Source organism: Branchiostoma belcheri, unplaced genomic scaffold, assembly GCF_001625305.1.
Source record: "Branchiostoma belcheri isolate BF01 breed outbred unplaced genomic scaffold, Haploidv18h27 scaffold102, whole genome shotgun sequence".
Classification (NCBI taxonomy): Eukaryota; Metazoa; Chordata; class Leptocardii; order Amphioxiformes; family Branchiostomatidae; genus Branchiostoma; species Branchiostoma belcheri.
In genome coordinates, this window is record NW_017802403.1 from 22,127 (window position 1) to 36,304 (window position 14,178).

At 39.9% G+C, this 14,178-nt stretch overlaps 1 protein-coding gene across 1 annotated transcript in view; it reads right to left on the reverse strand.

The window, feature by feature from the left end:
• LOC109474380 overlaps positions 1 to 10,163 on the reverse strand; it is a 10,881-nt gene extending 718 nt beyond the window's left edge. The window contains exons 1-11 of the mRNA XM_019774684.1: positions 10,056 to 10,163; positions 8,904 to 9,054; positions 7,691 to 7,905; positions 6,960 to 7,095; positions 6,468 to 6,569; positions 5,984 to 6,156; positions 5,561 to 5,682; positions 3,768 to 3,918; positions 3,074 to 3,160; positions 2,488 to 2,637; positions 376 to 471 (exon numbers count right to left, since the gene is read on the reverse strand). Coding sequence (XP_019630243.1) covers positions 376 to 471; positions 2,488 to 2,637; positions 3,074 to 3,160; positions 3,768 to 3,918; positions 5,561 to 5,682; positions 5,984 to 6,156; positions 6,468 to 6,569; positions 6,960 to 7,095; positions 7,691 to 7,905; positions 8,904 to 9,054; positions 10,056 to 10,163 — 1,491 coding nt within the window. The remainder of the gene's footprint in view (positions 1 to 375; positions 472 to 2,487; positions 2,638 to 3,073; positions 3,161 to 3,767; positions 3,919 to 5,560; positions 5,683 to 5,983; positions 6,157 to 6,467; positions 6,570 to 6,959; positions 7,096 to 7,690; positions 7,906 to 8,903; positions 9,055 to 10,055) is intronic.
• Positions 10,164 to 14,178: the final 4,015 nt, after the last annotated feature.

Consider the following 14,178-nt stretch of genomic DNA (forward strand, 5'->3'; position numbering starts at 1 on the left):
GTAGGAACGCCATAGTAGCCACAGCACCTTGCTAGACAAAAACAAAATCTACATTTGAAACAGATATCACAGAAACAGAGAATATTCTAGTGCGCTTATTATTGTGAGGTTCTAACTTTCTATCAACAACTCATAACATTCAATTATAACTCCATGTGCAATGCCAGCATTATCAGTCTTTGCAAATATTTGGTCACTTGTTCATTATTTAATTACTATGTCTAACAATCATCGATTCAACAAACGCTGGTAGATCTTTGGTAGCAAAGAAGAGGCCGATTCTCTGTTTTGTCCTCCCTTCCACTTGTATGTTTGTACTTGTAGTGAATTCTAATAAACAAATAAACAAATATAGTATAGTTTAGGAGTGATTACCGCCATTAGAAACTCCTCGTCTTCAGTCGCCAAACCAAAGTCAAAAGTTGTGATGTAATCCACGTTGATACCAATGCTCCTGCCGACATCGTATTCCTAAATGGAATAGGGGATGTTAGAAATAGTCTATTGTAATGGCAATCATTATGGGTTCACCACACCGCGAAGTGGTGGTGAACCCATATTGCTTTTCTGATGTTTCTTCTTCTTCTTCTTCTTCTCCTCCTTCTCCTCCTGCCATTTTTTAAATGGATTCAGCTTCTTCATTTTAGGGCCTAAGGTCCTGAAATTTGGTATGGAGGTACAGTGGGCAAATACCCCTAGGCGTTTTTTTAAATTTTTGTGATACAGGCTTTTAGAATGGTTTTATTTGAGTTTTTGGCTGTGTTATAGCAAATGTATTACTGTGTTAGTGTGCCACCACGTCTGGGCATGAGTCATCACAATGGAATGCAGGGCATCAACCAATAGGCATGCAGCTTTCCTCTATACTTCTTGCTGATTGGCTGTTGGGATTTAACTTGATTAACACCTGCACAGAGCATTTCCACCTGCACAGAGCATTTCTTGCTGATTGGCTGTTGGGATTTAACTTGATTAACACCTGCACAGAGCATTTCCATACTGACAGTATGTCTTTATTCAAGTGTTTTGGTAGGTATTTCAAGCTTTTCTGCTCCAGCATTGGAATGCGGGGCATGAACGTTTTTTTTATTTATTTTGAAAATCAACAGTTTGCATTATGCAATTAAAAATCCTAACCAATAAAGTAGGGAATAGCTATCCAACTGTTGTTTTAGTTGTATGTTACTTCATATTATAGTTATATCAATGTAAATCATTGTTTTCCCTTGTGTTTCTCATTCTTTCCCTGCCATGTCGTAAAATGTGGTGAACCCATCGCTGTATTTGCTCCAAAGCAAATATTGGCCTTTCTAGTTATTATAACATATTTGATATTATGGTATATTCGCGAGGGAATCTTTACTGATCATATTAATCGTCACAAGAATATTGAAATCTAGTGCTAGTGCAACGGAGATGAAAAGAAACCTATCCATGGAAGACAGACATCAACGAAAAGTGTCCAGATTATGCATGATGTACAAAATGACTAATAAACTGGTAGACTTTTTCACCACTTAGCATCTAATACTAGCCCAGAAAAGAACAAGAACCAGTGATCGATGTCTTCAAATATCAGAGTTATAATTATCAACCAAGAATTGAGGTGTTGGTGAATTTTCCAAGAACTATCGTAGCTAGTGTAGTGTGGAACTCATTGCCAGCAAGAACGTATAGCCATCATCACTAGAAAACTTAAAACAAGTCCTACAGTTACATGTGCAAAGATTGGGTGTAACAAGTCGCGCCATGTAATATAGCCAGCTGCCACCGTACCGCGTGCCTGCGAAGCTGGTGAGTTACACCGAGGGCTTATTTTATTAAGGGCGATTATACCGGCTATACAGATACAGAAGCTGGCGTGTTACGCCGAAGGGCAGTTATACCGGCTATACAGATAAAGAAGCTGGTGTGTTACGCTGAAGGGCGATTATACCGGCTATACAGATACAGAAGCTGGTGTGTTACGCTGAAGGGCGATTATACCGGCTATACAGATACAGAAGCTGGCGTGTTACGCTGAAGGGCGGTTATACCGGCTATACAGATACAGAAGCTGGCGTGTTACGCTGAAGGCTGAAGGGCGGTTATACCGGCTATACAGATACAGAAGCTGGCGTGTTACGCTGAAGGGCGATTATACCGGCTATACAGATACAGAAGCTGATGTGTTATGCCGAAGGGCGGTTATACCGGCTATATACAGATACAGAAGCTGGTGTGTTACGCTGAAGGGTGGTTATACCGGCTATACAGATACAGACGCTGGTGTGTTGCGACGAAGGGTGGTCATACCGGCTATATACAGATACAGAAGCTGGTGTGTTACGCTGAAGGGCGGTTATACCGGCTATACAGATACAGAAGCTGGTGTGTTACGCTGAAGGGCGGTTATACCGGCTATACAGATACAGAAGCTGGTGTGTTAATACGCTGAAGGGCGGTTATACCGGCAGTACCGATGATACAGAATCTTGGGGCTCCTACCTCCATTGGCCTGTTTTTACGCATGAACTCCTCCAACTGCGCGTAAAACTCCGTTGGTTTGTCCGCGAAAGTGCCTTTCAGACACTTGTTCTTTGCTTCTTGTAGATACTTCTGGTTACGGTAGATGTTATGAGCTAGAGTCGTGGTCGGCTGTATAGAAAACAGACATTATTTAGTCTTAAAGGATTCTCTGAATTATACTATGTTGACCCTGTCAAGGAGGTCAATGACCTTCGATGGAGTATTGTGGTCAGTTCATGGAATGCTCTAGATACGATGTTTTACGTAATAAACTATTCACATTTTTCAAGTACAATAGATTGCAAGAGACTCGATGTTACAGAATGATTTGAATATAAATAGGTACTAATTATATAAATACAGTACGACTGCTTTGTAAGTAGATAAAATACTGAAACCGATGATTTGATAAATAGCCCTACTCGATTGTAACACTATCGAAGTTTGCGTGAAATGTTACTGTGTTTTATATTACAATTTTTTTTTACTATTCCTTTATTTTTGAATAAAAGACTAGTAAAAACTTTTTAAAAAACTTTCTTCCATTTCCTCAATTTTTATTTACCTCATTCTTGTGGTTCAGAAACAGCATCTTGAAAGCTGCGTCCTTGTCGTCCTTTCCATACATCTGTATCACGTCTTGTGCCGTGAACTGTGGGATGCATAACAACATATTATCATATGTTATCATATCATAAACGTTATTATGATAAAACTTTAATATTATCATATTATAAACATTTACAATTCGTCAGTCCTGAAGATTAACGTCATTTGGCTCAGTAATGCGATCGTGGAATTCTTGCTAAATGTATTGAACATTGTAGGACATTAAAAAACTTAAAAGTCACCTTCAACGTTAGCCTGCTTCCTGTGTCTGACCTTTTGATCTGTTATTCTGCCTGTGAACCTACTCTGATCAAAACAGACACACAACCCACAGCTCAGCCACCCAAAATAGTACTGCCAGTAGTAACACACTAACAAAGGCATTTCTACGATTCTATCTTATGTAATTTAGTCTTTTTTTATAAAAACAAAATAAAGAGCCACAAAGCCTGCATAATGTCTATCATACACTGCAGGAGTTCTATTCTCTTGTTGTTTTTTTTTTTCAATTTTCCATCGAACTGGCAATGCTGGCTTTCTTGACACGATCTGGCTAAACGAATACCTGAGACTCGAAGGCTCCAGGTGAGAACATTTATTATTCGTCTGGGAACTAAAGTTTTAACTGTAAACATTAGTCCTCCACTTACCATGCTGTCAAAGAGCTGTCTCATCTTCGCCAGGTCCGGATATGCCCTTACGACCTCCTCAATCTTATCTTCTACCTGTAAGTCCTTTTCCAGTTTCTTCTTGAACTTGGTCCGATCTTCCTGCAGCCTTTCTATCTTCCGTCTGTACTCACTGCAAACAAACAGTATAAATCCATTCAATATAATAAAAGGAGGATGATAAGGTGAAGAGAAAAGAGCAAAAAAACACACACGACAGAGAAAACAATATATTTTGTCCATACCATGGTGAGGAGTGAGATATAATAGGTACATGAGGAACTAGAGTTCGGAGGGCTCATACCTTCGACAGTGTGATATTGTTTTGGTGGATGTTGTGTGTGTGTGTGTGTAGTGTAGGTTTTTGGAAGATGATTATCTTAGTTATTGTGGTCAGAGAGTCCTTTTGTGAACGAAGCAACATACTATTTCCCAAGCCTGTACCATGTCTTTCTACGAAAATACGGATCGTAGAATTCGGCAAAAAAAGAGAGAGAACTGGCCTGGGGAGTCTGGCCGCGAAAGGTTGTTTTCTCCCCTCCGATGCTCGGCGATCCAAACTTCAAAACGGCAAAAACTCCTTCAACTAAATTATTCTTATGTGCAGCCAGCGTTGTTGAAGCGTGCGATATCCAATATACGTTGAAAACAATTGCACTACAACATCGACCAGTCACTGACATGCAGGACTTGAGGCAGGACCTGTTTATCAAGAATCGGCCTATTCAGCCACCAGAGGTCATGCCAGCCAAGAGAAGAAGACAAAATGTTCACACAAAATGGCCAATTGTTGTGATGATATGTGGTATGTAAGATGAATGGGTTCCTCCCGTGAGTCGCAAATTGTATCTCTCTAGCGGGCTAATTCCCTTTAGCGGCATACTAATCCCTTTATTTTGGCCATTTTCTACTATTTTTCCGGCGATCCATGGTGCCAGGACCTGGCAATTGTTGAAGTATACCAACTTTGTTCCCGATCAAAACACATTCCAGATGTGTACACAGACCTGTCAAATTAGCGATCGTTAAGCACGCCCCTGTTGGGGAATGTTGTTTCAACAAACCATTAAAAGAAAATGTTTTCCGAAGAAAGCCACTGTTGACAGCTTCCTGTCTGTAACTTGTTGTTTTAACCTAGATATAAAACCGGACTAAGACTTCGCCTGCTCTTAAAATGTTCAATCACCAAAAGCCCCCTACAGCAACGTACGGACCTCCCACGACGCCCATTTCCGAACTTGATCTTGCTATCGTCAACGGTAACTTGCTCAAAAAATCGCGAACATCCATTTGCAGATTCTCGAATTATCCTGCTATCAACAATAACGACCAACACAAAAAGTCAAATTCAATGGTGTGGGAACCCCCCCACGAGGCCTATTTCCGAACTCGACCTTCGTATTCTCAACGGTAACTTGCCAACTAAAAATCATAGACAACCATTTAAGGATTCCCGAGTTATCTTGAGTACAAAAAGAAACACAAACACAAAAGGTCAGCTCCAGTCACGCAAGAACCCCCCACGAAGTCCATTTTTGGCCTTGACAATGCCCATCACTAAGACAACCTGCCTACCAAAAATCGTGAACCTCGGACCATGCCTTCAAAATGTATCGTGCATAATCTGCCAAACAGTGCCAAAACGATTTCATAGCCTTCTTGTCGAAGGCAATTAATTGAATTTAGTAGAAAGAAATGGAAAAGGCTGTTGCAGACTTACTTTGCCAGCTCTGTATTTGGTCTTTGCAAGAAATAGAATTTAGAGGAAGACTTACTTTGCAAACTTTGTATTTGGTCTTTGCAAGAGTCGCTGGTAGTCTGGGTGAGCCCGCAAATAATGATCCAGACGATCATTAAACTGGGGTTGGAACCTGCCTTCCAGACTGGTGTCTGAAAACTGTTATATGCAAACAAGGTACAATTATTCTCAACTGCAGAGCTTTTACCCAGACCAAGTTTGTTAAAATCTTTTTCTAGTTGTGGACCTCTGAGAACTAATCTGATGAGTAATTGCAACGAAACTTTCCACGGATCTAAATCGCAACACTTAGAATTACTTGTATATATTTTCTCATCTGTAATTCTTTTCAGTATAAGACTTGACCGTTATTACGCTTGGGGATACCTGGCTACACTATGCATATCTTTCTGTAGAATATTATTTTTCTGTATCCAGTAAATAAGAAACGACTGCCTACCAGACAAGCACCAATGGTTTTCTTATGGATTCTTTCCTTCTCTTTTGCACTTCCCTCGACTTGAAAGTGTTGGCGGCTGCCGTCGGGGAGGAAGTTCTGTTTTAGGGCATGACCATCTATCCCGCTTAGTTGTTGGCAGAAGGTGTTACCTTGATCCATGGACAGCCACCAACCTGTCAAAATCAAAATCAAAGGAAACAGAAAAATAATTGCTTGACAAGTGGAACCCATGGTGCACAGCGCAGGTGGCGGGAATTTCAAATCAAAGATGGCGGCTGTCTGAAATCAAAGATGGCGAACATCTTAAATCAAATATGGCGGCCGTCAGGGGCAGAAACATGGAAGAATTAAAGAGCCATCATTCACATTCAAATGATAACTAATATGGAATTTGTACCATTATATATCAAACCAATGTAATGAAGAAATAGGCTTAGTTCGTCCACCAACATAATTTATCATTTTTAGATTTAATTTTGCTGACCTTCAAAACAGTAGATGGGGTAGTTAGCGGACACCCCTCCATCTATGTGTCTCACTGGTGGTTGGATGTCCCCGACCGCAGGTTTGTACGCTTCAAAATACACTGAAAATAAACAACAGCGTCATTCAGAGCACGCAGTTGTGTCACGTACAAGAATGTGTGATGCCCGCCAATTACAAATCATGGCTGTTCTGAAGTGAACACAATATTTTGACTTGTGGGGTCGTGTGGCGTAGCGGCAGAGTGCTCCACTCGGAATTAAGAGGTCCCGGGTTCGAGTCCTGACATGTCACCGATCTTGTGCCCTTGGGAAAGCCACTTAACACGACTTTCCTCACTTCGCTCAGATGAAAATGATTGTTTTATTGTCCCCTGTGTTGGTGGCGGCATTAATATAAGCTGAAAAAAAATTGAGTGTGCCGTCATCACGTCTTGTGATTAAATGTTGGAATATTAAAAAAATATGATACTGATACAGATACTGTGTCTAACCTGGAATGGACATAGACATGCGCACTGCCTCTCTGATCTCCAGGAGTGGCGAAGTCTTGACGTGAGAGTAAACCTCGGTCTGAAACTCCGTCTCGTACGACACCGTGCACAGCTCCTTCCCGAACGCATTGTAAACCTAGGGAGAATGACATGTAAACACTTTTGATCCAATACAAAGAAATTATCTCGCCTAAAGCTTTCGGCCAGTCACCCAGTCAATAGACTTATTCAGTGACGCTTAATGTTATGTGGCTTCATTGAAGTGTGACGTCAACACTGGGGCAAAAGTAGACGATGTCGGCCCTCGTCGCGGCAGAGTGAAGGGTAATGGGCCCTGATGTAAATAGCCTCTATGTACCTTTAACCCAGTGATGACGTCACACTTCAAAAAAGCCATCTGACAAGTTTCATTAGGTCAGTCTACGGAGGCAGACTAGAGTGACTGGTCGAAAGCTTTAGGTAAGAGAATTTCTTTGTGTTGGTTTCTTTGAATGATATGTAGTTGTGATTTGTATGGTAAGCCCCTGGCCCGAATTCGAAAACGTTCTGGAGCAATCTGACCATATCTAGGCCACGCCTACCTTTCTATACAAATTGAATCGAATTTGAGTTAGATTGGCCAAAATTTTTCTCCGATTTGTATTTTTCGCCCTATCACATCAAATTTAGAGTCATCCATAAAATTTACTTGCTGTGGCCTTACATATAATGATGTACCATATACATTGTACCTGAGCGAATGTGATATCTCCGTTTAGATTGTCGAACTCATCCGGGTTCCCCTCACCAGACCTCTGCCTCCTGTTCTTCACCTTCTGGAGATGCTCTTCGATGGCTTTCCCGTACCAGTCCACGAAATATGTGGCCGGGTAGGCTCCGTAGTGATAACACAAGTTGTAGAGATTCCAGAGGTATTTGCACTTGCCACACAGATAGCATGGGCTGCCTGGAGACGTAAATAAAAAGGAAGTACTTTTTATTGTTTCTAAGGTCACACCAATTTAATTTGTTGGTTCTCGGATTTTTTCAGAAAAAATATGAAGCGACAGGGCGAAAAAAAATAAAAATAAAAACAGGTCTAGGCATCCTCTTATAGCCTCAAATGATACGAAAGGAGCCATGAAGTCAACACAAAAGGCTGGGTCAATATTCTAACAATGAATTTTGAACTTTTAATCAAACCACTACATTGATAAATGGAAAAACTGTAACAAAAAGGACTTTCCTCAACTGTTAGGAGCAAAATATGAGCACATTTGAGTTGATTCAGAACCAGAATCTTTTTTTTTTTTTTGCAAATCAGAAAAAAATGAAGAGGCGAATCCGAGAACCAACAAATTAAATTGGTGTGGCCTAACGAATAAAAGAAAAGTGGTTGTACGACTTATTTTGCAACTGGAAGACATTGTTCTGATTCCAGAAGTTAGAAACTTATACTGGCTTATATCAAAGTAAAATAGGGAGTGCCAACTTCGCAATGTTGTGCTTCGCAGCACCGTCACTGTCACGGCCTGGGAGGTCGAAAATTTTATTTTCATTTTCATTTTCATTTTCATTTTCATTTTCATTTTCATTTTCATTTTCATTTTCATTTTCATTTTCATTTTTATTTTTATTTTTACTTTTATTCTTATTTCTATTTCTATTTTTATTTATTTCTATTTCTATTTTTATTTAATTTTTATTTTTATTTCAATTTTTATTTTATTTCTTATTTCTATTTTTATTTTGGGGGCTAGATGCTATAGGTAAATGTTTTTATCTTTAATCATTAATGAAACAGACAATCCGTAGTTACCGCCGGCTCCCTATATAGCTAGTTATCATGGACTACGGAGGATGGCAACCACGTCAGAGCCTCGGAGTAGGAGTCAGAATTTTTTGAAAACAGGCAAAAATCAATGCGCGCGGATCTCATCAATAGAACCAAATCAGTGACCTTACCTCTTAGAAGAATGTCCTTTAGGTTCTCGTTCGACTTGTCCAGGATATCCTGCGGAGACATGCCCACAGCCAGGAAACCAGCCGTGATGGACCCGGCACTCGTGCCGCCGAACCGCTTGATGTTTCGCAATATTCCGGCGTCCTCCAAAACCTGGTGTAACAAATAATAATAATAATAATAATGATAATAATTTCTAACGTCTAAACATTCTTTAATATATTTTCAGACGTACACCATGCAAGGGTTTTCATGTTTCATTGTGTATTTCAATTTGCTTGCCATCTATGAAAAACATTGGCTGTATGTACCCTGGGTACCATTTCCCGTAGTTTTCGCCGGGTGTGTCTTTTCCCTGGCCATCCGTGGTAACCAGTAAAACGTGATAAACTACGGAGGATGGCATCCAGGCTAATTGGCAGACGATATACAGACATTTTTAAAGTTCAATAAGAAAAAAAAACTTTCGTTCCTACACAAAAGGTAAATATTGTCACCTAGAGCTTTCGACCAGTCACTGACAAGTCTTCCTCAGTAGACTGACCCAGTAGAGTGACGTCAACAACAACCGCAACAGGGGACGGTTACCATATAAACTGCTCTCCAAGCAGAGGTTTTGGTTTGGGGTTATTTTTAGCGTGTTTTTAGGATTTTTTTATCGGAGTTTCTCTTTTGCACTGAATTTTTTCCCACCAAACCCTTTTGCACTGTATTTTTTCCCACCAAACCCTTGTCTTTGGTGGGGAAAAAATTCAGTGCAAATAGTATAAAAGAGAAACCCTGATAAAAAAGCAAAAAAAAAAAAGCTAAAAATAACCCCAAACCCAATCCTCTGCTTGGAGAGTACATATAAACGTCACATTTCTGAGAAGCCACGTGACTAGCCACACTGCGCCAGTCTGCTGAGGAAGACCAGAGTGGCTGATCGAAATCTCTAGGTGAGAACATTTACCTTTTGTATTGGGAAGTTTTTATTTATTTAACTTTTAAAATGTCTGTATATCGTCAGCCAATATAGCCTGGAACAACAGTTTTAACTTTAAACATGTATTAAATGACCAACACAGACGAACGTAACTTTCATGATAATATGCAGACATTATTTTAAATCACATGCAGACCACAGTCAACACTAAAATCTAGGCATTCCTTACCTTCAGTGCACCCACATACGCCATGCCCTTGGCTCCCCCGCCCTCCAACACCAGATTCTCAAAGGGAAAGATGTATTTTCTGAAATGACTACCGTCAACATCAGGCATCCTGGCGGGTCTAGCTCTGGAACACGAACAGGAACAGCACTGTCCCATTGTCGTCTCTTACCTATGAGAAAATTAATTGTGAACTTTGTTTAGCGTGACATGGGAACTGGTTTTAAATCCAATGTAATTTTAGGGAGGCAAAAATTATTCTAGATGAGGACATCTGTCTAATGATTACAATTAATGCCATTTCTTAGCACCTTTTCGTCATCATTTCATACTTGAAGTATTTAAAATAGCTCCAAACCAAGCTACATGAGGCGTCTCTTTATTTCAAGGTTTCAACCATAAATAGCTATACCAGCTGCAGCCTAGATACAAAAGAAACAACCATTTTTCATCAAAGAATACTGGTTAGGAGTAGGTCGGCGCAAAGTCGGCTGGGTCGGCGAGGTTAGTGTCCGTCAAATTCGACTATTCGGCTACGTCGAGAGAATGTCCCTTACAATACCGATGCTAGATACGTGAAAAATGCATTTCACAAGGGCATAGAGGTGATTGCTCAAACACAAGACCTTTCTTTACCTATAGATTCTAAGTCAACAATCCTATCAAACTACAAGACAACTTTGCAAGTAACTGTAGTATTAGGCAGTCTATATCTGTACCTGTATTACAACTGCCCATTAAACTGGTATTTTCTGCCAGTCGAATGACAAATACATCAGCTAAGATAAGCATAGCCTGGGTGTCAGACTGTTGCCAGGGGTGATATACAACCTAGCTCATCGTAAAATTTTACCTACTAGTAGACACCTCCTCAGATATTACGAGATATACTAGTAGATTAGACCCCCAGTTGCTAACTCTGTAGTCGGGGCTTGTGGCTTCCCTCAGCCGAAGGAAGCAGGATGTCGAGCCGAGGTCTGGCCTCCGGGCTACGATAAGCAGGGAGGTTCATTTGTGGCTGTGGTAATCAGCAATGCCTACAGGCACACTGGGTGTAGCTGCAGATTTGACAGATAATTTACAGCCTGCTGTGCACTGCAATTCTTAGTTCGCACTTGAGCAAAAATGTACAAGAAAGGTCTTTTTATTAATATTGAATGAGCTGAGAAATAATGACTGATATTTCAACAGAATATAATACGGCGTTGAAAAGAAATAGCCCTACATGAAAACAGGGGACATGATATACATTCCCTCTTTACCCCCCCCCCCAAAGATACCAGTAACCAATAGTCTTGTAATATATTTCACAATGCTATGCATAGCTTAGAACCTACATTATTCTAGAAAGAGCTTACATGTTTACCAAATGAAGTTTGACTCTACGTGAAAACAGGGGTTTTTGAGGTCAGAGAATGATACATTCCGTCTTTACACACCCCCAGATACCAGTAACCAACAGTCTTCTACTATACTTCACAATGCTATGCATAGCTTAGAAGCTACATGTAGATTATCCTATAGAAATTTTTAGCTTACATGTTTACCAAATGAAGTTTGACTCTACATGAAAACAGGGGTCTTTGAGGTCAGAGAATGATACATTCCGTCTTTACACCCCCGCCCCATATACCAGTAACCAACAGTCTTATACTATACTTCACAATGCTATGCATAGCATAGAACCTACATGTAGATTATTGTAGAAAAAGCTGACGTTTTATTACCAAATGAAGTTTGATTCTACATGAAAACAGGGGTCTTTGAGGTCAGAGAATGATACATTCCGTCTTTACACCCCCGCCCCATATACCAGTAACCAACAGTCTTATTATTTCACAATGCTATGCATAGCTTTAGAACCTACATGTAGATTATTCAAGAAAAAGCTTACATGTTTACCAAATGAAGTTTGATTCTACATGAAAACAGGGGTCTTTGAGGTCAGAGAATGATACATTCCTTTTTTACCCCCCCCCCCCCAATATACCAGTAACTAACAGTCTTATACTATACTTCACAATGCTATGCATAGCTTAGAACCTACATGTAGATTATTGTAGAAAAAGCTTACATGTTTACCAAATGAAGTTTGACTTGACGTATTCAGATATTTAAGTGCTTTTCTCCTAGGGTCACCTGAGGACACGCTAAAGCAATGTTGTAAAATGAGTCTATGATATTAGTGGAGATATTCAAAACAATAAATAAAAAGCCAGCTGAAAGATGAAGCAAAGAATTTTCGAGTAAACTCACCTGGCTACACGAAGAGAACCTGAGACGTTGAATATAGGTGTGGTCTAACTTCCTCGTCTACGTTGCTTTTCGTGGCCGCTTGTTCTATTGAAATTTGCCAGGGGGGAGATGTACCTAAGAATAATTTGTAGGACAATACAAGCGGCGAGGTATCTAAAGATAGTGAGCATAAACAATAAAATATAGTCAGGAGGTATTAAGAAAAGACACGGAAGAAATGTAAGGAAGGTAGTACATGTATTGTGCAAAGTGTAACGAAGTACTCCCCCCAAACTAGATACAGAATGGGACAGTCGATGAACAGTTACACATAGGTGTGCCTGGATAACTTGAAAGACAATGTACTATTCAACATGTGGCAGAACACAATTTTCGCCCTATGGGGATTTCTATATATATACATGACCCCAAAGTGACTCATTTCGACGCTTTAAAAATTATAATAGGATGCACTAGAGAGACACGACCAACTTAATTGTTTAAATTTACGGTATGGTTCTAGAAAATAACTAAAAACAACAAAAAAGTTATGTTTTTTAAACATTTTGACCACCTCTTTTATTTGGCCTCCTGCGAAGGTCAACTGAACTGTAGCCGGCTCACCCTGGAACGCAGTTGCGTGATGCGGCGCATTTATACACGAACAGGAAAAACTTCACAATCCAAATCCTATAGTCTAAAATCTTATATATTTCTATACCACACAGCGCAGTTTACTCCTGGCTACCTCTCACATATCACGTTCTAACCAGGATTCAAGAATTTCGTCCGCACTACTTTGTGTAGTCCCGGGGATCGCCCATTAATACTGTATTCTGCGACAATAAGCTACCTCCAAACATATACCAGGTCAGTAGGGTCAGGATATAATTGCTTCTTCGTGATTTTTTGGTGAATGAAATGCCCCTCGGCAAAGTATTTAGTCTTCTCTTAGCCACCCTTCCTCGCGGGCTAGCTGTGTTATTATGGCTTCACCACCATGTGGTGAAGTCATATTGTTTTTGCTCACGTTTCTCTTCTCCTTCTCCTGCCATTTCTTTAAATATTCAACTCCTTTATTTTTGGCCCAAATAACATGAAATTCGGCATGAAGGAGAGTGGGCAAATACCCCCCAGGCGTTTTTTCTTTCATTTTTGTGATACAGGCTTTTAGAATGGCTTTATTCGAGCTTTTTGGCTGTGTTATAGAAATAGAAATGTATTACAGCAGTGTGTTACCATATTTGGCCATGACTCATCAGAACGGTATGCAGAGCAAGTAACCAATAGGCATGCAGGTTTCCTGTATTCTTCTTGCTGATTGGCTGTTGGGAGTTTTTTTGATTAACTCAGTTAACACCTGTACAAAGCCATGCCATATTGACAGTTTGAACTCAAGTGTTTTGGTAGGTACATGTACATGTATGTCAAGCTTTCCTGCTCCAGAACTGGAATGGGGACATTATATTCATTATATAATCAACAGTTTGCATTATGCAATTAAAAATCCTAACCAATAATGTAGGGGATAGCTATCCAACTGTTGTACTATAATTATATCAATGTAAAGAATTGTTTTCCCTTGTGTTTCTCCTTCTTTCCCTGCCATGTCGTAAAATGCGGTAAAGCCATCCTCTACATTTGCTCCAAAGCAAATGTCGGCCTTTCTAGTTAGTTGTCTTGATATATATTACTAAGTTTTCGTATTTCAGTGTCATTTGTGTGTTTGTTCTGGGTGTCTTTATCTCGTGTTATGGAAACACTATATGAAAAGCGGGAATTTGGTTGAGTATAGCGTTTTCTTTTCGAAATCTGCAGAGAGAATGCGGCATGTTTTACACGTAAACATTTCAAAACAACTGTTTATATAAAAATTTATGTTTAAAGTATG